This window comes from Aquarana catesbeiana, linkage group LG12 (genome assembly GCF_042186555.1).
Source record: "Aquarana catesbeiana isolate 2022-GZ linkage group LG12, ASM4218655v1, whole genome shotgun sequence".
NCBI lineage: Eukaryota > Metazoa > Chordata > Amphibia > Anura > Ranidae > Aquarana > Aquarana catesbeiana.
The window spans coordinates 42,521,279-42,548,720 of NC_133335.1; the positions used below are offsets into that span (position 1 = coordinate 42,521,279).

The 27,442-nt window shown below is 43.2% G+C and overlaps 1 protein-coding gene across 2 annotated transcripts in view; it reads left to right on the forward strand.

Annotated features, from left to right (window-relative positions):
- SMARCD2 (SWI/SNF related BAF chromatin remodeling complex subunit D2) overlaps positions 1-27,442 on the forward strand; it is an 89,116-nt gene that overhangs the window by 35,482 nt on the left and 26,192 nt on the right. For both annotated transcript variants that reach the window (XR_012236877.1, XM_073607639.1), the window contains exons 3-9: positions 1,885-1,927; positions 3,443-3,565; positions 7,524-7,643; positions 11,650-11,745; positions 15,835-15,936; positions 18,674-18,835; positions 19,167-19,264. Coding sequence is in view for 1 of the 2 variants with exons in the window: in XM_073607639.1 (XP_073463740.1) it covers positions 1,885-1,927; positions 3,443-3,565; positions 7,524-7,643; positions 11,650-11,745; positions 15,835-15,936; positions 18,674-18,835; positions 19,167-19,264 (744 nt within the window). In the remaining variant the exon portion in view is untranslated. The remainder of the gene's footprint in view (positions 1-1,884; positions 1,928-3,442; positions 3,566-7,523; positions 7,644-11,649; positions 11,746-15,834; positions 15,937-18,673; positions 18,836-19,166; positions 19,265-27,442) is intronic.

The window sequence follows — 27,442 nt, forward strand, 5'->3', positions numbered from 1 at the left end:
AGAATTGACCAAAAAAAAGGTTAATTAAATCCACAATGACTTTTTTTTACCACTACTATTCCTTTATATTGTCTTTTAAAATTTACAAATGCAGTAATTTAGAAATTGGATGAAAGGTTTAGCACTGGGAAACACTTTTTGAAAGATAAAAAGTGCATTTTATATACAACTTTATAGATCAGAGCAAAATGAGGGACAAATGAGGAGGAATGAGGGACAGAAGGACATTGCTCCAAATCAGGGACAGTCCCTCGAAATCAGGGACAGTTGGAAGCTATGCTAATGTAATATTTTCTTGTGTGGGGTCCAAAGACAATTTCGAACAGGCATGTGTACAAAGCTCAATGACTGTACCATGTTGTCTTTTGAAGTATACTGGATTTAATTGTTCCTGTATGACTTGAAATTCATAAATAAAGATAAAAAAAAAATGGGTGGTAGAGGTAAACCATACCTCCCAACATTTTGAGATGGGAATGAGGGACACCTACTAACAAACGTATGTAGGCATAGGACACGCCCCCCTGCCATGCCCCTTAAAGGGGACATAACCAAAAAAAAGGTTATTTAAATCCACAAGATCTTTTTTTACCACTAATATTTCTTTATATTGCCTTTTAAAATTGACAAATGCAGCAATTTAGAAATTGGATGAAAGGTTTAGCACTGGGAAATACTTTTTGAAAGATAAAAAGTGCATTTTATTTACAACTATATAGATCAGACCAAATTCAGGGACAAATGAGGAGGAATGAGGGACAGAGGGACATTGCTCCAAATCAGGGACAGTCCCTCCAAATCAGGGATAGTTGGGAGCTATGGGTAAACTCAGACAGGAAAACACAGGAGGCAATAATAAATAATTGTAAAGATAAAAGTTTTTTCACCTTAATGCATTCTATGCATTAAGGTGAAAAAACATCCGACAATACCGCCCCCCCCCCCGTTTTACTTACCTGACCCCTCGAAAGTCCTGCCCTCGCCCCCGACATCCTCTTCGCCGCTCAGCCTGGCCGTTGATTGGTTACAGTGGATGGATTGAAAGCAGAGCAGCCATTGGCTGTCAATCACATCCAATCACGCGGCGCGCCGGGGGGGCAGGGCCGAGTGATACAGTGAGCGGCTATCACGGGAGCGCGCCCGCAAGCACTCAACACCATGTGAGGGAGCTCGCATGAAGGTGTTGAGTCCTTGCGGGGGGGGGAGCCGAGACAGTCGCCGATGGACCCCAGAAGACCAGGTTCGGGGCCATTCTGTGCAAAACAAGCTGCACAGTGGAGGTAAGTATAACATGTTTTGTTATTTAAAAAAAAAAAAATATATATATCTTTAGTGATCCTTAAGGCTGGCCATACATTATGCAATTTTCTGTGGTTGATGAAAAGAAAATCTCTTCATTCCCCCCATCAACACAGTCAGTATTGATGGCAGGATCCTTCCAGCTGTGCTATTGTATCAGACAGCTGGACTTTTCCCCCTCCGTCAATACACAATGATCACTGCTGCCGGCTACAGCCAGAAAAAAAACAAACAGAAAAAAACAACAGGCTAGTTGTCCTGAAGTTGATCGATCCAGACAGCCCATAGATGGATGGAAATTTGTCCAGTTCCAGCTGAACTGGCCGAATTTCGACCCGTCTATGGCTGGCTTTAGTCCACTAAAAAGGTATTTGTATTTGCCTCAGTTGAAGAGATTTCTTGTCACTTCCTGTCCTGACAAGAGATTGGGGGGGAAATGTCCCTTGTAGAGACACAGCGCAGAGTAAAAACATGGCAGAGGCTCTATCCCTTACCGGCTCCACCCAGAGCAAAATGGAAATGTATGGTTGGAGGTGAATCTTATTATTTTCTGCAATGTTAAAACACTGAATGTTCTTTTTTTAGAATGAAGAGAAGGAAAATGGCTGACAAGGTTCTGCCCCAGAGGGTAGGTTACAAATTAATGCTGATGATTTTAGGCAAGGTGATAAAAGATAACTTCAAGATCAGTGCTGTTCCTTCAGCTATAATCTATTAACCACTTGATCTCCGGAAGATTTACCCCCCTTTCTGACCAGGCATTTTTTTGCTTTTTGGCACTGCATTATGTTAACTGACAATTGCATGGTCGTGCAACACTGTACACAAATGAAATTTTTTTTTTATTACATAAATAGAGCTTTCTTTTGGTGGTATTTGATCACCTCTGGGTTTTTATTTTTTGCGCTATAAATGAAAAAAGACTGACAGTTTTGAAAAAATATATATATTTTTTACTTTCTGCTATAAAACATATCCAATTAAAAAAATGTAAAAAATCTAATTTCTTCATAAATTTATGTATTCTGCTACATATTTTTGGTAAAAAAAAAATCCCAGTAAGCGTATATTGATTGATTTGCTTGAAAAGTATAGCATCTACAAACTATGGTATAGATACTTGAATTTGTATTATTTTTTTTTTTTTATACCAGTAATGGTGGCGATCAGCGACCTATAGCAGGACTGTGATAGTATATGGCAGGCAATCTGACACTTTTTACACTTTGTGGGAACCAATGACACTAATACAGTGATCAGTGCTAAAAATGTACACTGTCACTGCACTAATGACACTGGCTGGGAAGAGAGTAAACATCTAGGGCGAGCAAAGGGTAAATGTGTGCCTAACCAGTGTTTATGTGTGTGCTGTGAGGTGCTTTCACTAAGGGATGTGCCAGTTTTTATTCCCTAATTTTTTACATTGACAAAGCTCTGTCCTGTCTTCCTCCTTGCTGATCAACGGGTACCGGCGGGGAATCATTAGTCGGTACCCACTGATCGGCATGCGCGTGCGCCCCCTACCTGTAAGTGCCGGATCATGTACTAGGTCTGTGATCTGGCACAGGAGAGCCGGTCTGCCACCATGATCCTACAAGAGGCGTTCGGAAGGCGGTTAAGAGAGGCAGAAAGGATAAAGTTCTGCTTCAGCTGGCTGTCCATTTGCACGAAGGGAATAGATCTGAACCCAATCACTATCATCTAATACTGTATACGCTTTAATATGCTATTGTCATTTCAAAAGTAGCTCTCAATCTTTTAAAATCTTCAGTTTTTGTTAAATATAATACGTGTTAGTCCTGTCATCTAGGTCCATGTTTGTGTACTTCCTGTTAAGGGTTGACAGCTCCCAGTTGTGCACCTAAACTGTCACCCAGTTACATACCTTCCTGGCAGAGACTACACGCAGCTGTGCAGGCATGGTTCACTGTTGTCAGAAAGTCAATCCAGAGCAATAATGTATAGATGACACTGGAGTCCATGTAGACAGGAAGTGGCTAGAAACATAGTGCTTTGGCAAACTAAATGTCATTCAGTTATGGTTTCGATCAACTTGAACCCTGGATTAGTTTTGCCTGATAATATGAAATGTTGTTTCAGGTTAATACACTAACATTACATTTCGTAACTTCTGTCTGTACAGATCCGAGAATTGGTCCCAGAGTCACAGGCATATATGGACCTGTTGGCTTTTGAAAGAAAACTAGATCAGACAATAGCCAGGAAAAGGATGGAGATCCAGGATGCCATCAAAAAGCCCCTGACTGTAAGTACTTCCTGATATTGAGAATTCACTTAGGAATTTATAGGAAAAACTATTTTACTGGCCACAAACACATTCATTTACTGTATTGAAAAATGAATGCATTTTTTTAAGTGGAATAATGGCAACGATAGTCAGATGAAGCGCATATGACTGTTATGCCCCGTACACACGGTCGGACTTTGTTCGGACATTCCGACAACAAAATCCTAGGATTTTTTCCGACGGATGTTGGCTCAAACTTGTCTTGCATATACACGGTCACACAAAGTTGTCGGAAAATCCGATCGTTCTAAACGCGGTGACGTAAAACACGTACGTCGGGACTATAAACGGGGCTGTGGCCAATAGCTTTCATCTCTTTATTTATTCTGAGCATGCGTGGCACTTTGTCCGTCGGATTTGTGTACACATGATCGGAATTTCCGACAACGGATTTTGTTGTCGGAAAATTTTATATCCTGCTCTCAAACTTTGTGTGTCGGAAAATCCGATGGAAAATGTGTGATGGAGCCCACACACGGTCGGAATTTCCGACAACAAGGTCCTATCACACATTTTCCGTCGGAAAATCCGACCGTGTGTACGGGGCATTAAACTTCTAGTTCCCCATTTTATTTTTAATCAGATTGTTTGTAAACAAAGAGAAGCCTTTAAATAATTAGAAGAGAATGCTATGTAAAGTAAAATCTGAATTTTAGGATGCTTTCCATATACAGTGCCTTGAAAAAGTATTCATACCCCTTGACATTTTCCACATTTTGTTAAGTTACAACCAAAAATGTAAATATATTTTATTGGGATTTTATGTGATAGACCAACACAAAGTGGCACATAATTGTGAAGTGGAAGGAAAATGATAATTGGTTTTCCAATTTTTTTACAAATGAATATCTGAAAAGTGTGGGGTGCATTTTTATGCATCTCCCTTTACTCTGATACCCCTAACTAAAATCTAGTGGAACCAATTGCCTTCAGAAGTCACTTAGTAAATAGATTCCACCTGTGTGTAATTTAATCTCAGTATAAATACAGCTGTTCTGTGAAGCCCTCAGAGGTTTGTTAGAGAATCTTAGTGAACAAACAGCATCGTGAAGACCAAGGAACACACCAGACAGGTCAGGGATAACGTTGCGGGGACGTTTAAAGCAGGGTTAGGTTTAAAAAAATCTCCCAAGCTTTGAACATCTCACGGAGCACTGTTCATTCCATCATCCGAAAATGGAAAGAGTATGGCACAACTGCAAACCTACCAAGACATTGCCGTCCACCTAAACTGACAAGCCGGGCAAGGAGAGCATTAATTAGACAAGCAGCCAAGAGGCCCATGGTAACTCTGGAGGAGCTGCAGAGATCCACAGCTCAGGTGGGAGAATCTGTCCACAGGACAACTATTAATCATGCAACCCACAAATCTGGAAAGAAGAAAGCCATTGTTGAAAGAAAGCCATAAGAAGTCCTGTTTGCAATTTGCAAGAAGCCATGTGGGGGACACAGCAAACATGTGGAAGAAGATGCTCTGGTCAGATGAGACCAAAATTTAACTTTTTGGCCTGAAAGCAAAATGCTATGTGTGGCACAGCACCCTGAATGCACCATCCCCACCGTGAAACGTGGTGGCAGCATGTTGTGGGGATGCTTTTCTTCTGCAGGGACAGGGAAGCTGGTCAGAGTTGATGGGAAGATGGATGGAGCCAAATACAGGGGCAATCTTAGAAGAAAACATATTAGAGTCTACAAAAGACTTGAGACTGGGCAGAGGTTCAACTTCCAGCAGGACAACAACCCTAAACATACAGCCAGAGCTACAGTGAAATGGTTTAGATCAAAGCATATTCATGGGTTAGAATGACCCAGTCAAAATCCAGACCTAAACCCGAATGAGAATCTGTGGAAAGACTTGAAAATTGCTGTTCACAGACGCTCTCCATCCAACCTGACAGAGCTTGAGATATTTTGCAAAGAAGAATGGGCAAAAATGTCACTCTCTAGATGTGTAAAGCTGGTAGAGACATCCCCAAAAAAGACGTGCAGCTGTAATTGCAGTAAAAGGTGGTTCTACAAAGTATTGACTCAGGGGGGATGAATACAAATACACCCCACACTTTTCACATATTTATTTGTAAAAAATTTTGAAAACCATTTATCATTTTCCTTCCACTTCATAATTATTTGTATTGGCCTATCACATAAAATCCCAATAAAATACATTTACGTTTTTGGGTGTAATATGGCAAAATGTGGGAAAATTTCAAGGGGTGTGAATACTTTTGCTGACTGTATCCATGTGTTTTTTTCTTCTTAAAAACACTGCATACTGTACACCTATTGAACTGTAAGAAATCCACAGTGAGCTCCTCGCCTTCTGCTAAAGCTAACAACACTGCCTCTGCTACACTGAAATCTCAGGCAGCGTTGTCAGTCCCAGCACTTTTCTTTGCTGGACAACAGAACATCCACCCATCTACCTATCTTTATAACATAACAGAAGCTGCCATTGTGTTGTCAACTCACAACACACAGGAGCTCACTGGATCTCTGGCAGGGCCAACTGATTTTTTTTTTTCTGTACTTGCAGTGTTTTAACCGATTCAGCCCCAGAAGAATGACCAGACAATTTTTTGCGATTCGGCACTGCGTCGCTTTAACTGACAATTGCGCGTGCGGCCTTGCACCCAAAGAAAATTGACGCCTTTTTTTTCCCACAAATAGAGCTTTCTTTTGGTGGTATTTGATCATCTCTGCAGTTTTTATTTTTTGCACTATAAAAAAAAAAAAGCGACAATTTTGAAAAAAACACAATATTTTGTACTTTTTGCTATAATAAATATCCCCATTTTTTGTTTTTAAAAAGCAACATTTTTCTCAGTTTAGGCCGATATGTATTCTTCTACATATTTTTGGTAATAAAAATCGCAATAAGCGCATATTGATTGGATTGCGCAAAAGTTATAGCATCTACAAAATAGGGGATAGATTTATAGCATTTTTATTATTTTTTTTTTTTTTTACTAGTAATGACGGCGATCTGCAGTTTTTATCGGGACTGCAACATTATGGCGGACACATCGGACACTTTTGACACATTTTTGGGACCATTGCCATTTATACTGCGATCAGTGCTATAAAAAAGCACTGATTACTGTAAAAATGTCACTGGCAGGGAAGGGGTTAACACTAGGGGGGCGATCAAGGGGTTAACTGTGTTCCCTCTCTGTGTTCTAACTGAAGGGGGGATGGGACAGTCTTGGGGAGATGACAGATCGCTGTTCACATACAATCAGTCTCTTCTCACCTCAGAGAAGCGGGATCTCTGTGTTTAGACACACAGATCCTGGTTCTCGTTGTGTCACGAGCGATCGCGGGAGCATGGCGGTCATCGTGCCCGCCGGGCACTCTCATTGGGTCCGGGGGCGAGCAGCGGGCGGCGCGTGCGCGCCCCTAGTGGCCACAGGGCGAAGCGACGTAACACAACGTCGTTTCGCCCAGCCGTGCCATTCTGCCGCAGTATGACTGCGGCGGGTGGCCGGCAAGTGGTTAAAGAGACTAAAACGTGAAGAAATGTGCATGTATGGCAGAGATGTACTGTATATTTTTCTTTTAACAAAGAATATTCAACAGTGTGCAAAAAAGGAGTTCTGTTCAAACAAGTTTACAATCTAATCCATGTAATCACTTAAATGGTGACTATAGTCTAGCTGCCTGTAAAAAAAGAAAAAAAAAAAGAATTTCTTAGTGCTCATTAGGCTTTGATGGAGAAGTTAGCTTCTTGATGAAGCCTGGTTGATGTGCTCTGGTTTTAATTCTATTTTTACAAATCTGTCCCTTATCCTCATTATCCAAGACCAAAAGTGCGCTTTTGATCTACCCGTCGTTTGAGAGGTGGCTTAATTGGATGGAGTAAGTGCAGATCTCACACTGCCTGAGACACGAGTTTCTGACAAAGAATTTCACTTTCCAGCAAAAGCGGAAGCTGAGGATATATATTTCCAACACATACACTCCCGGGAAACCTGAGGGAGAGGAAGCAGAGAGAGTCAGTTCCTGGGAGCTGCGGGTGGAAGGAAAACTGCTGGATGATGTGAGTAAAGATTGTACTATTGTAATGATCTTGACAAAGTTAGAAACGCTTGGGCCTTCGCCTCACAGGAGTAAGAAACAGGCGTCTGATTCTGGTTAATTAATGAAAAAAAGAAAAACATTCCCCTCTGGGTGATCTATATACATTGCAGGGATTTTAAACTTTGTTGCAGATTCCTACCTTTTGTTATTCTGAAGAAAGAGCTTTTTGTTTGTCTGTGTCCATGTGTAAAGTGAATCTGTATGGGAGTGGTTTTATAATTATCAGTCAGCTGCTGCACCTGCAGGGCTCTAATAAGGAAGGTGGCAGGGTCTGCATCTGTTTAGACGGTATTTCCTATTGGGAATATCACCAAAAATGACATTTTTGTTGCAGATGATGTCCAAACTCTGACTTGCATGTTAAAGCAGACTTCAGGGGAAATCAGTAAGCCAATTACATAAGCAGGAAATGACATATCTAGGGGGCGTTCTGTTCACCATCTGTGTACAGAACACCTCCATGTTGGCATATTGCATTGCCTTTTACAGAAAATTACAGGGCTGTAGATTGCACATTAAACATTCAATTACAGAATGACTTGTGTTGCAATTGTATATGCTGTATTTTTTTCATGTGCTATTTTTTCCCCCATAAACGTGGAGTTACCCATTAAAGCACTTGTTAACCCAAAAAAAAATGGATCCTGCTCCTTTAAAGCATGTTATATGACTCAGTGCTTGTCCTGTGTCATTTGGCCACCTGTAACACCTAAAAAACCTGGCTGATCTTGCCAGTTTCTCCCCACCCCTCTGTAAACTGACCACGGTGTATTATGGCTGCTGAGACCAGACACCGTGGTCAGATTACGTGCCTTTGTCATCAGCAGCCAGCGATCTGCTCTCCTCTCTGCTCTTGTGTCCTTCCCCTCCCCTCTTTGTCTGTGTAAATTGTGGTAGTGACAAGAGCTTAGTGGAAGAAGACCCCTTGCCCACATCCCTATACGACTACACAATGGGAAATTTCCTCTTGTGGGACTTTAAAAGGCAGGAGTCTTCAAACAATAATATATCAAAAAATATTTTATTACCAAAAGTTAAAACATGACAAAGATAAAAGAGATGGATGCAAGTAGAATCAGATGGTAGCAAAAAAGGGAGTATACATGTCTAGTACAACAATATAAGTAACACCACACAAACTGTCCTGGCAGTGGGCTGAGACAGGAAGGCCCGACGCGTTTCAAGGTTGTAAATGTTGAAACCTCTTCTTCAGGGGCTGATAGTGAGGTGTGTAATTATCGTGTAACTCCTGAGCCAACATCAAATAGCATCCAACTTCAAAGAAAAATGGGAATGAATAGTTTGCCGCCAGGGATCAGGTCCATGAGCCAACGCTTAGCACCGAGAGACGTATAAATCCAGCCCCCGGACAGAACACAGAGGGCGTCCTACCACTGGAAGTATGGCACCACTGGTTTCGGATACCATTGACTATCCTGTCATCTACTAATGCATAAAGATGAGAGACTCTTTTGTGTGGATGAAAAAGCGTCACATAAGCGCTGCCTAGTCAAAAGGTGATGTTGGTCACCCAAGTGAATAAATCACACAAGAGGGGACAGTGGATACATCTGGAGAGACAGCTTTAGGAGTAAGCGGCTACACGACCGGTCTGATGCCTGTACCAGCATCTTTGTCTGTGTGTGAGCAACCCCTGCCCCATCCTGCTGCTCTCATACACACTAACCTGTATACACCATTAGCACTGCCTCCTATTGCAGTGCCCCCCTCTGTGAATGATTTATAAATATAAATGCTGTAAATACCTAATTTCACAACCGAGGTTGCGATCACATGACCAGCCAGATCTCTCCTCCTCTCCTCCTCCCCTCCAAACTGACATCAGCAGAGGAATCTCAGCCCCTCCCACTGCATCTCTCAGAGGAGGAAAGGAGAAAGCTGGCCAGTCATGTGATCGCAATCTCAGCAGTGAAATTAGGTATTTGCAGCATTTATTTTAATAAATCACACACAGAGGGGGATACTACAATAGGAGGCAGTGCTGATGGTGTATACAGGCTAGAGTGGCTTAACAACCACTTTAAGCTTTCCAAATGCTTTGCAAAGCAAATGCCTATTCTTTACAGGACTACAGAATGGTCTTGTACACATTGGGGTTGATTTACTAAAGGGAAATAGACTGTGCACTTTGCAAAGTGCAGTTGCCCTCTTCAAGAGCAGTTGCCCCAGAGCTTGGTAAATGAGCAGAAGCTCTGCTGACTTCTATCATCCAATCATGTGCAAGCAAAAATGCAGTTTTTTAGTGTTTTTTTTTTTATCACATAGTGGCAATTTTGATTCTGTTACAACCTGCAGAGTTTGCCTTCGGCTTTAATGCAACTGAGGCTGGGTTCACACCATTGCCGCATGCGGCTCCCAGCAGGGGTCCGGTGCGTCCTGGTTCACCGTTTCACGTCCAATTTCAGCCTGAATTTTTGGCTAAATTCGGACCTGAAATGAACTAAAAGACGCACAGGGATCCTGTGCAAATTTGGACTTGGAGTCGCATCGGAGATATGTGAACTGGCTCCTGCTATTGCGAATTGGATGCGGAGAACCTGCATCCAATTCGCAATGCAACCCAGCCTTAAGGAAAGCACACCGCAAATGCATTATAAATGCTTCTAAGGTGAGTGGCCTTTTGTGTAGCACTATAACAAGGCTTCTTCCATGTTTTCCTAAAAAAAAATTCAAATGTTAGTTTGTGAGGCTTATTACTCTCAATGCCCATTTAAACCTTAGAGCTTATGTGAATAACACACCAACAACCACAAAAACCAACAGTATCTAAAATCCTCTTACACTAGTCCAGCTATGTTAAGAAAATTAGTACCAGGTTTTAGTGGGATGTAACTTGTCAGTGTTCTAGCCTATAAAATATGCCCTTTATGGTAGAAATAGGACACAAAGCATCATAGGAATACATTTCAACAACATAAGTAGTGAAAGAGGGGGGGCAAATTACTTACAACGACTAATTTTCAAAAAACTAAATCTTCTGGTATATGCTAATAAATTGGTGAAAAAGTGTCCTGGGAGGAGGACACTGATCACCTGACTTTGACAGGTCATGTGACAAGGTTTTCCTCCTATTGGGATGTGTTTTCTGCAGTGTTATGCAAGACGTTGCAAGACATTAGAGACACTCATAATTTTATAATTACAACAAAAAATTTCCTCCTATTCCTTACTTAATGTAACCAATGTGATTTACAGTCAGGGGAACTGAGTGATATTTGCCTCTATGGCTATAGTAATGGGAAGTTGAATACTTTAATAATTCCCCAGTTGACCCTAAACGCAGTCCTTTTTTTCATTCCTGCTTGAAAATGTAAACCGAAACCGTTATTGTTCTTTTCCTGTATTATCTTGTATAGTGAAAATATCTTGTATTATCTTTTAAAATTAGGGTCGCAAAAACTTAAAATGCAGGTGCATATTGGGATGTACTGCAAAATATAGATACCACTCTCCAATCTGGCAAAAAAATGTAAAATTCCCACAAACCCCATTATTTTATAAAACAAAAATGTTATTCAATTCAAGCAGCTCTGGGCGTTGTTGGTGTGGGGGAATCAGAGCCAGATGCTCCACAAGCCTATCTAGGTAAGAGCCTAGGACCCCATAGATGTCATGCAGACATGCAGTAAACCAGGGTGATAGCGCAACTGGTCAAAGCTGTGCACCTGCTTGCCACTTCACATACACTTGATAATCAGAAGAGCCGAGGGCCATGCCTGCACAGACAATGAAGATGGGGCTGCATTTATGTACCTAATGCAATCATTTTCATTGTCAATGAAAGGCATGGAGGGGTACCAAAGCTGCTACCTTGACTCTGGGCCTATTCTGCCTTATTCAGTCTCTGGGTGGAATGAGTAGGTAACACGTGTTGTATAGGTGGTCTGAAAAGGCTTTGATCGGTATGATGGTGTAACAGCCAGATTTTTCCTGTATTTTAACAGCCCAGTAAGCAGAAGAGGAAGTTCTCTTCATTCTTTAAGAGCCTTGTTATCGAGTTGGATAAAGATCTTTATGGGCCAGACAACCACTTAGTGGAGGTGAGTAAAATACCAACTGAAATAAGTCCTGTTCTTAAATCATAAGCAAAAAGCATTACATGCCTATTAAATAAAAATAATATTGTTCATTAAATTACTAGATATAAAAAAAATTACAATTTTTTACCCTGAATGGCTTGGCTTATATGTTAGGCTATGTTTCCACTAGTGCGTCCCCAAAGTCGCGCGATTTTGCCGCGATTTTTTACCGTGATTTTTCCGTGACTTTTTACCGCGATTTGAAGCAATGCCTGTATCTATGGACCTCAAGTCGCATCAAAGTGGGACCAAAGTAGTGCAGGGACTACTTTGAAGTCGCTGCGACTTGAAGTCGCACAGATATGAACGGTACTCATTGGAAATCATGGGAAACAATTTGTCATGCGACTTTTCAGTCCCAAGTCGCATGAAAAGTCGCACTAGTGGAAACAGAGCCTTAGACCAAGACTTACATCTAGAAAAATGTTGTGCCTGTGTCTGACCCCTCTGCTAAATTGTACTGGTTCAGCACAGGATAATATAATACACCAATTAAAGTCCATGTAGATGTTAATGTGTATCTATAGCCAAAACTTTTTTGTTCTAGATAGAGTAAGGAAAGGCTAGAATTTCTGTCAGGTTTTACTGCTATCTGGGGCTCTGTTAAAGAGATTTTCCCTCACTTTCTGTTCTGGGCACAGAGTTTTATCAGACAGGAAGCGAGGGAAAATCTGCAACAGTGAAACGCACAACAATAATACTCTAATGCCCTGTACACACGGTCGGATTTTCCGACGGAAAAAGTGCCCATCGGATTGTGTTGTCGGAAATTCTGATCATGTGTGGGTTTCATCTGATTTTTTCCGTCGGAATTTCTGACACACAAAGTTTGAGAGCAGGATATAAAATTTTCCGTCAATAAAATCCGATCGGTTAAATTCCGATCGTGTGTAGACAAATCCGACGCACAAAGTGCCACGCATTCTCAGAATAAATTAAGAGACGAAAGCTATTGGCTACTGCCCCGTTTATAGTCCCGACGTACGTGTGTTACGTCACCGCGTTCAGAACGATCGGATTTTCTGACAACTTTGTGCGACTGTGTGTATGCAAGATGAGTTTGAGCCAACATCCGTGGATTTTGTTGTCGGAATGTCCGATCAATGTCCGATCGTGTGTGTACAGTGCATTACAGGGATTCTAGCATTTCCCTACTTAAAGTTATTGTAAAGTCTCCTTTTTTTTTAGTTAAAAATAACAAACATGTTATTATACTTACCTGCCCTGTGTAATGGATTTGCACAGAGCAGCCCAGATCCTCCTCTTCTCGGGTCCCTCGTTGGTGCTCCTGGCCCCTCTCTCCTGTTGAGTGCCCCCATAGTAAGCAGCTTGTTATGGGGGCACCCGAGCCGAGTCTCAGCTCCCTGTGTACATTCAGACACGGAGCTGTGGCCCAGCTCCGCCCCCTTTCTCTCCTCATTGGCTGACCGACTCTGACTGACAGCAGCGGGAACCAATGGCTCCGCTCTGCTGTCTCAGCAAATGAGAAGGGGAGTTCCGGGCAGCCAAAACAATCCTGCAACATCACTGGATCTAGAGGGACTTCAGGTAAGTATTAGGGGGGCTGCTGCACACAGAAGTATTTTTATCTTAATGCATAGAATGCAAAAACCTTCTGCCTTTACAATCACTTTAACTACCTTAACAAGGAAAAAAATGTTTTTACTTCTGTAAGTGTTCGTGTAGGACAGTGAGTAGGGTGAAATCTTTCTAGCAAAGTCTCCAACAGCAGAAAAACCTGACAGGGGTTCTTATTCTTTCCGAATAAAATAAAAGTTTTGCCTAAAGACACATTTTAACCAATAAATACAACAACATGGTGTAATTGAGCCAACAGAAGCCTCCTTGCGGTGAGATTGAGGACCATGTCACAAAGGCGATTTTTCTTCTAAGCCTTCCACCAATCTATAGAATCGCTCTCTCGCTAGCCTGGAACGTTGCTGACATCTCCTCTTTGGAATGGGAATGACATCTTGCTCCCCTGGCTAGCAAGGGAACAACTCCATAAAAACAGGTAAATGGTCTCTTAGCGATCCTGTCACTGTTGAGTTGTCACTACCATCAAGTGTGACATGGCCCTCAGCTTTGCAGACTCGGAACAAGGAAGGGAACTCTGCCAGACACCAGGGCATGCTGAAATAGTTTGTTATATAATGTACACGTAAGTCCTCCTTGCTATCAAGACAACAAATATTAGTGATGTATGCCTCAGGAGAGTATTTGGTTTAATTACACCAATCCTCTTACTCCTTACATCATCCCGGACCTGACAAACCCCACCTACCCTGTCATCTCGTTCCTTAACAATATCTGAGGATAAAGTGTTAGAGCATTTACATTTTTGAAGAAAATATGAAAGCTGAACTAATTTTATCCATTGAATGGCACTTTATCGATTGTATGTACTAAACTCACCCTTTTATATTTCTGTACTTTTATAATAATAATGATAAACTTTATTTTAAATAGCGCCTTTAAAGTAGTTAAAGTGGTTGTAAACCCAAAAAAAAAAAAACCCTGCAAGACAAAGGTATAATGAGCTAGTATGCATCGCATACTAGCTCATTATGAAATACTCACCTTAGATCGAAGCTGTTGCAGCGGTTCCCGTACACCACTGTGACCGGTCTCCCAGAGTTATTTCCGGGTTTGCGGGCTCCAGCACTGTGATTGGCCAGAGCCACGATGACGTATATTCCAACGCATGGGCACGGGAGCCGCCGGTCACTGCACAAGAGCTTTAGAAACGGCACGATCGAGCCGTTTCTTCAGTGCGCATCCGCCAATGACGTCGGCACAAGCGTATATGGTAAATATCTCCTAAACCGTGCATGTTTAGGAGATATTTACAGTGCATCGCATACTAGCTCATTATGAAATACTCACCTTAGATCGAAGCTGTTGCAGCGGTTCCCGTACACCACTGTGACCGGTCTCCCAGAGTTTTTTCCGGGTTTGCAGGCTCCAGCACTGTGATTGGCCAGAGCCACGATGACGTATATTCCAACGCATGGGCACGGGAGCCGCCGGTCACTGCACAAGACCTTTAGAAACGGCACAATCGAGCCGTTTCTTCAGTGTGCATCCGCCAATGACGTCGGCACAAGCGTATATGGTAAATATCTCCTAAACCGTGCATGTTTAGGAGATATTTACAGTGCTTACGGGTAAGCCTTTTTATAGGCTTGCCTGTAGGTACAAGTGGTGTAACAGGGTTTACAACCACTTTAAAGGTAGCTTCTCAAAGTGCTTTACAAGGAAAACACAAAAAATACACAGGATAACATAAAGAAAGAAGGGACAATTATTTGAAAGCGTGTCTAAAGATTTGAATGAGTTTAGAGAAGATGACTCTCTGATGTTCTTTGGAAGTGAATTCCAGAATTTTGGGGCATAGCAGGCTCTGTCTCCCATCGAGTGTAGGTGAGTAGGGGGGACACACACAAAAGACAAGAATTTGAGGAGCGGAGATTACAGGGGGGGGGGGGGGGTTGGGATTAAGTTGATAGAAGTTCAGAGAGATAATGGGGTGCCAAGCCATGAAGAGCCTTATGGATGAGCAAGAGGATGTTAAGGATGTAGCTTAGGACAAAGCAAGGCAATGTTTCTCAAGTAGAAAAAATATGCCAACATGTTGTACATGTGGATCAAAGGTTAAACTAGCATCAAATATAACCCTAGATATTCCATTTTATACTGAAGCTCAAGTACACGCTATTAGGTCTGGCCTTACATAATTTATGGGGGGTGCCAATAAGCATGACTTTAGTCTTGTCACAGTTCAATTGAAGGACATTGTCGGCCATCCAAGGTTTTATATCACATATACAGTTAAATTTTTTGCTATTAATAGAAAAATAATTAACCATAAAATAGTTAGTGTGGGTATTACAACACAGCAGTGTCAGTGTCCTCTGGTGTCTGTTTTGTTTGGCTCACAGAGCAATTTTTTATACATGGAGCAAAAATAATCCTGTGGCATTAGTGAGAGAATCAAAACGATTTCCACTCTCTAAATACATTTTTACAAGAAAACTCCTCTCCCTTCAGTGGCACAGAATGGCAACCACTCAGGAAACAGATGGATTCCAGGTGAAGAGACCAGGGGACGTGAACGTGAAATGCACCTTGCTTCTAATGCTGGACCACCAAGTAAGGACGCTGAGATGTTGAGATTTTGCAGTGTTAAAAAAATGAATCCATCTGTTGAAATAACCAGACCAATATCCCATGCTCTTTTTTCTGGCACAGATTGGGGGCAAAACTAAAGTGCAACTTTAGCCGTTTTTTTTAATAGATTTAACATTCACAAAACTTCCTAACATGCTGATAAGAAGAGGGAGCAGAGTGAAATAAAGATTTGCTTCTTTAAGCCCTGTACACACGATCAGAATATCGTACAAAAAATACCGCTTTTGAAGCGATCGTATGATAATCTGATCATTAGTACACAGCTTTCATCCAAAATTTTCCGAAGGGACAAATGTGAAAATTGTTCTCATACGATACCAGATCGTATGGTTTCCATTTAATCAGCACAGTTTTCGTCCAAATATACAATACAAATACGTTACATCACTTCCGAAATGTTATTTTATCATACGGGAATTTTCGTACTTTAGTAACCTATTAGTGTTTGATATAAAGACTAGCATCTGAAAAAAAATGGACAATCAATCATCCGAAAATTTGAATTTAGGCTACATACCAGACCTCATCCTTATTTAAATACTCAAAAAAGAACTATAGAACCTTTCAGACTTTACTGGTACCAGAGAAGGACAGTAAGGGCCCTTTCACACTGGGGCAGTTTGCAGGCGCTATTGCGCTAATAATAGCGCCTGCAAACCGACCCAAAAGTGCCGCTGCTTTGATTCCAGTGTGAAAGCCTTGGGGGCTTTCACACCGGATCGGTGCGCTAGCAGGACGGGAAAAAAAGTCCTGCTAGCAGCACCTTCGGAGCGGTGAAGGAGCGGTGTGTATACCGCTCCTTCACCGCTCCTGCCCATTGAAATCAATGGGACAGCGCGGCTATACCGCCGGCAAAGCGCCTCTGCAGAGGCGCTTTGCGGTGGTTTTTAACCCTTTCTCGGCCGCTAGCGGGGGGTAAAACCGCCCCACTATCGACCGAATACCGACGGTAAAGCGCCGCTTACAATAGCGGCGCTATACCGCCGACGCCGCCCCCGCCCCAGTGTAAAAGGGCCCTAAAACAAACATTCATATCAAATATTTTTATTACAAAAAATTCCTTAAAATAGGAATAAATGTATATCTATAAAAACATCGATCAGGTGCTTATTTGGATGATACAGGCCAAATACTCAGTGCTTGTGGATAATATTCTTTGCTTTCGTCTTAAGAGGTTGATGCATTTCACAAAATTGCTTCCTCAGGACCTTATTATCTTGACTGCAAAGAAAAAAATGGCCTATCCAAAAGAAAACGAACAACAAATCAATATAAGTAGATAATATACGACATAATATATAGCAGCAAGACATACTGTGTTCATCTAGACAACTTACATGCACCCGTTATGAGCCCAGCAAAGACCAATGGTGTGCCGTGTGGCTCTAGGCTGTAGTATGCCCTGTGGTGCAGCATAATAGGACGATATACAAAAATGCTAATGGAATTATCCTGTGCAAAGGAGCATAAATACTGTATTTATTGGCGTATAACACTCACTTTTTCACCATGAAAATCGGGTGCAAATAGCGTGTGCGTGTTATACGCCAATGCTACAATTTCGGCTACCTCGGAGGCAACAGGGGGGGTGGGCGGGACGAGTGCCTCTCAGATTACATACAGTGAGAATCTCCTGTTTACTTGGTGGCCTCTGTAATAGGAAGTCAATAGATGGCAAAGCCAAGGCTGCTGCATTGATGGCAATGGCGAGGCTGCTGCATTGATGTGGACTAATAAGGCTCTATTTATGGCACTTGTGAGGCTGCAGGTGGGCATTGATCAGGCTGCATTGATGGCAATGGTGAGGCTGCAGATGGGCACTGACCCTTATTTTGCTTCAAAGTTCCTTATTTAAAATTTAAGTTTTTTTCCTGAAACTTCCCTCTTAAAATGAATGTGCGTGTTATATGCCTGTGCGTGTTATATGCCGATAAATACGGTAATTAGATGACTAGCTTCATACTTAGGCTAAACCAATATTCAACCAACAAAGGATCAAAAATGTTACATTCACTCAGTAAATGGGCCTCATAAAGAGAAGATCAACACTAAAAAAGAAATTGTATGGCAGCAGGTTGTTCCCCAAGAACTGATATGGTCTACAGTTCGTTAACAATTAGAGATGGCACGTCACCATTGATTTATCCTAAGAAACAATCATTCCTCCGATGCACATAAACGTCCGATAATCTCATCGTGTATACTAGGCTTTAGTCTTCTGCTTCTCCTTTCACTGTCCAATCACAAGCTTGGGCAAGGAACAAGATCTGGTAGTATTAATTTACCCCACTCTGTCCTGCAAGATCAAAATGAAGGTGTAAATCTTCAGTTTTGTGTTTATTATTATTATTGTACGTTACAAGTCAATGGAGGCACATGGCGCAATCATTTGGCTTTGTTTTGATCATGGCATATGGTGAAAACAACGAATTCCAATAGTAGTGCAAATCCAAAAATTTGTATAACCATATGTCAGTTTGCTTGCTGGTGACTATGCAAATCAGAAATAACTGATTTAAGTAAAGATGGCCTGTAAATAAACCTCTGTACTTGGCTCTTATATGTATAATGAAAATATTTTTGTTCTAGGAGTACAAGTTGCATAGAAGTGATTGTCCATGTAGTGTGTAGCTAAGATAGGGTACATAATCTGGATACAATCAGTTCCTTATTAATGCCTTCCATTGTGCTTTGGCAGCCTCCCCAGTATAAATTGGACACCCGCCTGGCTCGGCTCTTGGGTGTTCACACTCAGACCCGTGCCAACATCATGCAAGCTCTGTGGCTGTACATCAAGAATAACAAGCTTCAGGACAGCCATGAGAAGGAGTACATTAACTGTAACCGGTACTTCAGGCAGGTAAGGAACACTGGGGGCGACTCTCCATTTGTTATGGAATGACAAGTCCTAGCATGCATGCAAGGCCTTCCCATATATCCATTACTAAAGCCTATACATTTGTGTTTACCTATGCATTTGTCACACCTCTTGGCATTTCATGGTTTTCTGTGACCTTCATGATTAATTTTATCTCTAGGTATATATGTCATAAATACTTTGTGTGTAAAGATATATTGTTTTTTTTAAACTTAGCCATAAATATACACAAAAAATATACTGAATTTGTTCAAAAAATATACTGAATTTGTTCAGTTTTGTGCTTATCTGTTTTGGGTACTTACGAACACAGATCTTTAACTGCATCCGAATGAGGTTCTCCGACATCCCCATGAAGCTGGCAAGTCTTTTGCAGCACCCGGATCCCATAATAATTAACCATAATATTAGGTGAGTAAGAACCACTTCACTGAAAGAACTGCAAGTTCGTTTATGGCACAATAATAACTATGCCCATTAATTTGTAAAAGTTGAGAACCTTATTAGAAAAGAGCATATAAAAATTTAAAGTAGTATGTTAATAACTGCTGATTTCCTGCCCAGTCATAATGCCAACTGTCACCTCTCTTAAAGTGAACGAGAGAAAAGAAAGAAAGGGCGCACCAGCCATGTACATTATCCTTTGAGTGTAAATTTATTAAAAACAATGATAAAAAGGAACTATTTACAAACAATTGTAGAAGATCTCACAATGTAAATAGTCATCGACTAGCAGCATGCAGTCTAGGATGAGCGTAGCCCTCCAGAGGTCGTAAAGGAACTCACAGGGATCACTACCAGCTGACGCGTTTCGAAGGGAACATCCCTTCTTCCTCAGAGCTCAGCAGTGAACCCTCCTTCAGCAGTCCCTATACATAGATGTGTGCCCACACGCACCTTCAGTCAATCAGAAAGAATGCTTAGGGCCCCTCCCTCTTACGCCTCCAGCCCAGTGGGCAGTCCAATCAAACAATAAAAATAAAACTGGTAATAAAATGCCCATTATAGGGGCATAGCTAGACCCCTGTTGTAGGCAGTAGCATACCGTACATGTGATGTGTGAAAATGGTTGGTAGGAGGGCCCTCCCAGTCTGTGGTATTAGGGTAAACAACGATCCCTTCAGTGGCCGCTCATGGCATCCATATAAGGGGAGAAGAGGACCTGGCTCTGAGTGTGTGTGTGTGGGGGGGGGGCGAGATGAAGTGGGCAGAAAACACTACTGGGGGGGGGGGTTAGGTGGGTGGCTAGGTGGGTGATGTGACGGGGCAGAAAAGACTGCTGGGGGGGGTGATGTAAAGGAGCAGAGCACACTAATGTGTACTGTGGGGGGCGGTGTGTACCATGTGTATGGGTGGGGGTTATGTGAAGTGGGCAGAAAGGACTACTGGGGGGGGGCTGATGTAAAGGGGGCAGAGGACACTACTGTGTGTGGGGGAAGCAGAGGAGGACACTACTGTGGGTAGTGAAGTGAGAGGGGCAAAGAACACTACTGTGAAAGGGGGAGGGGAGCAGAGGAGGACACTACTGCGGGGGTGATGTGAGAGGGGCAAAGGGCACTACTGGGAAAGGGGGGGTGGAGCAGAGGAGGACACTACTGTGGGAGGGGCAGAGGACACTTCTGTGGGGGCAGTGCTGTGGGGGGGTGATATAAATGGGGGTTCAGAACACTACTGTGAAAGGGAGGGAGCAGAGGAGGACACTACTGTGGGGGGTGATGTGAGAGGGGCAAAGGGCATTACTGGGGGAGGGGGGTGGAGCAGAGGAGGACACTACTGTGGGAGGGGCAGAGGACACTTCTGTGGGGGCAGTGCTGTGGGGGGGTGATATAAATGGGGGTTCAGAACACTACTGTGAAAGGGAGCAGAGGAGGACACTACTGTGGGGGGTGATGTGAGAGGGGCAAAGGGCATTACTGGGGGAGGGGGGTGGAGCAGAGGAGGACACTACTGTGGGAGGGGCAGAGGACACTTCTGTGGGGGCAGTGCTGTGGGTGGGGTGATGTAAATGGGGGTTCAGAACACTACTGTGAAAGGGGGGGGAGCAGAGGAGGACACTACTGTGGGGGGTGATGTGAGAGGGGCAAAGGGCACTACTGGGGGAGGGGGTGGAGCAGAGGAGGGCATTACTGGGGGAGTGAAGTGAGAGGGGCAAAGGACACTACTGTGAAGGGGGGGGCAGAGGAGGACACTACCATGGGGAGGGTGATGTGGGAGGGGCAGAGGACACTTCTGTGGGGGCAGTGCTGTGTGTGGGTGATGTGAATGGGGGTTCAGAACACTACTGTGAAAAGGGGGGGGGCAGAGCAGGACACTACCATGGGGGGCTGATGTGGGAGGGGCAGAGGACACTTCTGTGGGGGCAGTGCTGTGAGGGTGATGTGAATGGGGGTTCAGAACACTACTGTGAAAGGGGAGGGGGGAGGAGCAGAAGGCGACACTACTGTGGGGGGTGATGTGGGAGGGGCAGAGGACACTACTGTGGGGGATGATGTGGGAGGGGCAGAGGACACTACTGTGGGGGGTGATGTGGGAGGGGCAGAGGACACTACTGTGGGGGGTGATGTGGGAGGGGCAGAGGACACTACTGTGGGGGGGTGATGGGGGAGCAGTGCTGTGGGGGCAGTGCTGTGAATGAGGGTTCAGAAAACTACTGTGAAGGGGCAGAGGACACTGATGTAAGAACGGGATTGTTATATCAGAGGAGAGGGGGCTGTGATGTGAAGTACTTGGACCTCTGCTGGAGGAAAATTTTACTGATCAGACCTCCGTGAATTTTTCACCCCATTTTGCCTTACACCCTGATTTCTGGTGCACCTACCTAGGCCAGGGTGATGTCAATGGGACTTCTTACGGGATTCTGGAAAAGATAAGGATTCCGATCTCAAAGTAAATCTATCACTTGTATACACCTAAACAATTTTTTTCCTCCATATGTAATTCATGTACACAGTAGAGCCCCTTGCATTTCCAGCATGTCCCCTAGTTAGTGTGTGAGTGGAGCTTGAGGGGAGAGGGTGGTCAAGCTTCAGAAAGATGGGTGATATACACCTTCATCCTAGTTCTGGGCATTCCTGGGTCTTGTTGCCTTTTAGTAACACACCTCCTGGTGCCTGCAAGCAAATAGGTATGGCAGTTCCAAAACAGTACATTAAAACCCCTTCTACTGGAAGAACACAATGCAGTGTCTGGTTCCACTAGAATTCTCCTTCACAGCGTTGTGTTTATTACAAAAAGTACAGCTGTGCTTTAATTGAACACTACCGAGTTCTATAGACAAACATGCAAAGTGAACTGTGAAAGGCGGGCAATACTATACATCCTTCCCTCGTTTTATAAGACAGATGCCGTAGTGCCTTCTGTTTTAGGAAGCACATACTGTATATTAGTGCAGGGGATTCACCTATTTTCAGAATGTTTTCTTGACACCCAACTGCAATCTACATAAAACCCCCACATACAAAACAGAGATTTCTCAGATTAATCATTTTCAGATCGGTATATGGAGGAAAAAACACCAGCATGCTGCTTACTGAACAACAGGAAGCATATGTGTTTTTAAAGAAGTGAAACTTCATGCTTAAATTTCAACACGTTTCCCTCTGACAGGCAACATATGCTCAGCTTGGCGCAGCATGGATTTGTACTAAAATGACTTCCCTTTAGGATTATCCAAATCTGGTTTGTTAATTTAAAGTCCTGACAGGGTGTAATGTACCTGGGGCTGACACTTATACACTTATATGATGTGCATAATATTAATTGTGCCTTCATCACTCCACTCATCACCGGACCAGCTGTAAACTGCTGGGGGGGGATTGCCAACCACCACCGCAACCAATGCCGCAGAGTATGCACACTGCTATACAGGACCATCTGTTTTTTTTTATTTTTTATACCTCTGAAGGGAAATCTTAGTTCATACCATATACATTTTGTAATGTATACGTTGTTAGGAAGGAACTGTACTTAAAAAAAAATAAAAAGTTTATATACATACATGTGAGTAAATTTTTTTTAAAGGGAAACTCCAGGAAAACTTAAAGGAGAAGTATAGCCAAAGCTCTTTTGGCTATACTTCTTCTGGGGCTTACAGGAGTGCAGTTCATTCTGCACTCCTGTGACCCGTTTTCAGTCACAGAGTTGGTCCAGGCTCTGAAAAGATCTCAACTGTATGGTTGGGATCCACCTAGAAGCCTGGACTGGCAGCTGGCTCAGTCTCTCAGCGATCCGCTGAGAGGCTGAGCCAGCCCCTCCCACCCCCTCCACAGCCCAGCACTCCAGTAAGCGCTGGAAGGGCAGAGCAGGGAGCCGGAGACTGACAGTCCCCAGCTCACTTCTCAAGGAACACTGAGCAATCAGCGGTCTTTGATCGCTCATTTCTTAGTCTTACGGCTGGCGAGAGACTGGTGCTGCATCCACCTAGGTGAGTATAATTTTTTTAGTTACCCTATAGTTCTCTTTAAGGCTGGGTTCACACTATCTTCGCATGTGGCTCACAGCTGGGGCCAAGTGCATATCCGTTCACCATTTCAGGTCCGATTTCAGCCCAAATTTTTATCTTAATTCGGACCTGAAATGGACCAAAAGACGCACAGAGCTCCTGTGCAAATTTGCACCGGAGCCGCAGCGGAGATATGTGAACCGGCATCCACTATTCGCAATAGCGTGAACCCAGCCTTAAAGTCCTCCCTTGCAGTCTGCAGCTCATTTATGTCTAGGGGGGACCAGGTAAAGCAGTTTTACTTACCTGATCCTCCACTCCTGCAGGATTCTTCACGCTGCTAGACCAGTTCTTGCAGCCTCTTCTTCCCATGTACTCCAGTAGTCAGATGCCTCTGATGTCCTCAAGACTAGTGCAGGGAACATAGACCTGTACTGGACGTAAGGACTCCAATGGACAATCCACTGTGAGAGTGGAGGAGAGTGCTTTCTGCTGGAGGAGCAGGGGATCAGGTAATTAAAAGTGCTTTTATCATTTGATAGAGCAGTTCACTATTGCAGTGCAGGGGCAGCCCCACTGCAAGGGGGGACCTTCAATTCTCCCGGATGTTAGCTGTAAAGGGTTGAAATATACTGTATATGGTCTAAAAAGAAAAGTAAACTGCATCTACTCTCCTTGGGGCTCTTTCACACTGGTAGACTACACCATTAGGTCTGCCTGCTCAGCAGGCAATCTCTCTGCTGATCCCCACTGAGCAGGTGGATGACAGATCCGTGTCCACTCCGCTTATGCAGAGCAGACACAGACACAGCTTCCAACCCGATCCGTCTGTTTTTACTGATGTCGGTGGGTGTAAACAGACACATGTTCATTTACATCCGCCATTACATAGAGGGCAATGAAGGGTCTGAACAGGTCCCCTAAAAAAAAACTTGGCCTTAAGGAGGCATTTAGTGCAATTACACAGATAACTACCATCCTCTTCCTCTCCTATCTTTCTCTCTATCATCCAGCGGAGGCCGGTGATAATTTTTTTTTGGGGGGGGGGGGGGCGGCGGCAAACAGTATGCGCCGACAACCCCCCCCCCTTCCTCTCAGTCGGTGGCTTCCCCTGCTCGGCGGCGGCCTTTCTGTTCCCCTCCTCCCCACCGGTCATCACGGCAGTGGCAGCTTCTGTTTCCTCCCTCCTCCTCGGCGGCCAATTGGGAGTCTTCTCTTTTCCGGCGATCGGAAAGCGGGTCCACACACCCACTTCTGATTGGCTGGATTATGGATCAGTGTTTCAACAGCAAATATTCATTCACTGTTGTAACACCTGGGTGGGCTCATGGCACAATGCTCTGCGCTCCGAGTCCACCCTATTTTGAAGCCTATTAGAGCCTAGGTGCTTCAAAAAAAAACACCCCCGCCACTGTAATTCAGGTGCCTGGCGTCCTGAAAGGGGCCGGACGCATGAATAGGGGTATCATCCCTCTCTCTCTTTCCCCTCTTTCTTCCCTCTCTCTTTCATCTCTCTCATCTTTCTTTTTTTCTTTCATGTCCCTGTCTCTCTCATCTTTCTCTTCTGCTTTCTTTCATCATATAGCCAATAAACGACACCTTTAGCCTAAAAAACCTTAATCATATTTTCCCATTACTCCCCTCTATTCTGTTCATACCATCATAGATAAAAGAAAATGGCATGAGTAGAGACATCCCTACATTGTTAGATATACAGCCACCGTTGAAGTTCTGCTTTGAAAACTAGGTTTTATAGTTGGCCTCTTCTTCTAGGGGAACGTACTATTTCTTCTATTATAAAAAAAAACATTGTATTGCTGATTTTTATGTTACACTGTTCACAGATGTTTTGTTAGTTGCTCTGCTGACGCTATTTAAATAAAAAATGTACGAAGGAAAATAAAAAAGAAAATCATCAACATCTTTATTAGGTCTTATTAAAAGCCACAATCAGGAATCCAAACACTAATGAAAATTCCGCAGCCATATACCCACACATTCTGGAGAAGAGAGTGAGACACGGGTTGGAAATAGTCCATCTGCTTTTGCTGGCATGAAACATCCTGAAGTTAAAACAGAAATGGCACCCTGCCTGGCTGCCATGCCCTTCTAACAGCTACAATACAGACACAAATTATTTTAAACCTGGGAAAGATGAGCACATGTATTTTATTAGATGGGCAAAGAAGGATGGCATAACTTTACAAGATGTAATGACGGGAAATAGATTATGCACTTTCTCTGAATTAACATAAAAATGGGGAAATAGACCACTAGATAGAGATATGCACAAATACTGCACTTTTCACAGACACTCCCCCAGCCGCTACGGGGAAGAGGTAATATAAGGCCTATGGAGAGGCTACTCTCTTCCCCCGGGGTGCTTGGGCCAGAGTATATCTAAAATATATAAAATATTGGTAGAAGAAACAGAACCTAAATACCCACCCTATTTGGGGAAATGGGAAGAGGAAATAGGTGACCTGCGGGATGAGGAACATAGGTGTAAGATTCTTAGGGTAGCGTGCTCTACCTCTAGGGATATTAAGACAATAGAAATGTGTTATAAACTGATGGCGAGATGGTAGAGACCTCACCAACATGCTGGAGGGGATGTGGTGCCCTGGGGACCTTTGCACACCTATGGTGGGACTGTGTGAAGATCCAGCCTTATTGGGAAAGGGTCATAGATAACATTTACCAAATAACAGGAGAGCATGTTCGGAAAGAGCCGTGGATATGTCTGTTCCATGATACGGATAAAACAGTAGCTCAATACAAGAATACCTTGGTACTCCACCTTCTGAATGCAGCCAAAAGCCTGATCCCAAGAGTGTGGAGAACTCCTGATCCCCCCATAATGAAAGAATGGATAGTAAAAATAGATTGGTTGAGATCAATAGAAGAAACAATACATAGAAGTGAAGACTCCATGGAAACATATAACAGTGTATGGGAGAGGTGGCTAGAGTTTAAAAAATCATCAGAATATATGATGATGGTGGAGTGTTAAGAGGAGTCATGAGGGTGGATGCATGGGGGGTGGGGGGGAGAGAGAGAGAGAGAAGGGGGGGAGGGAGGGGTGGTTATGGGATTTATTTAATTATCTACTAAACTTTGAAATTTTCTTTTCAGGTTATGTGATGAGGGATGGTATGTCTAATATATTAATGTATTGAAAATGTAAGGCGGAGATACCAACTTTTGTAAAAATGTAATAATTAACAAGGCTGTTTAACGGGTTCCCGACCGGCGCACGACGATGTACGTCGGCAAAATGGCACGACTGGGCAAATGGGCGTACCTGTACGTCCATTTGAATTCCCCATCATGCCATTGCGTGCGCGCCGCCCGGGAGCTCCGTCAGTTGGGTCGAGGGTCCCGCGGACTCGATCGCCGCGGGGATACCCGCGATCGCCTCACGGAGAGGACGAATGGGGAGATTCTGATGTAAACAGCATCTCCCCGTTCTGCCTAGTAACAAGTGTCATTGATCACTGCTCCCTGTCATTGGGAGCGGTGATCAGAGTAATGACACACACAGCCCACCCCCCCTACAGTTAGAAAACACTCCCCTAGTACTGATTAACCCCTCCCCGCCCCCTAGTGGTTAACCCCTTCACTGCCAGTGTCATTTACACAGTAATCAGTGCATTTTTAATCGCACTGATCGCTGTATAAATGACAATGGTCCCAAAAATGTGTCAAAAATGTCCGACATGTCCGCCATAAGGTCACAGTCACAATAAAAATCGCTGATCGCCGCCATTACTAGTAAAAAAAAAATTATTAATAAAAATGCCATAAAACTATCCCCTATTTAGTAAACGCTATAACTTTTGCGCAAACCAATCAATAAACGCTTATTGCGATTTTTTTTTACCAAAAATATGTAGAAGAATACGTATCGGCCTAAACTGAGGGAAAAAAAAGTTTTTTTATATATTTTTGGGGGATATTTATTATAGCAAAATGTAAAAAATAATGCGTTTTTTTCAAAATTGTCGCTCTTATTTTGTTTATAGCGCAAAAAATAAAAATCGCAGGGGTGATTAAATACCACCAAAAGAAAGCTCTATTTGTGGGAAAAAAAGGACGTCAATTTTGTTTGGGAGCCACGTTGCACGACCGCACAATTGTCAGTTAAA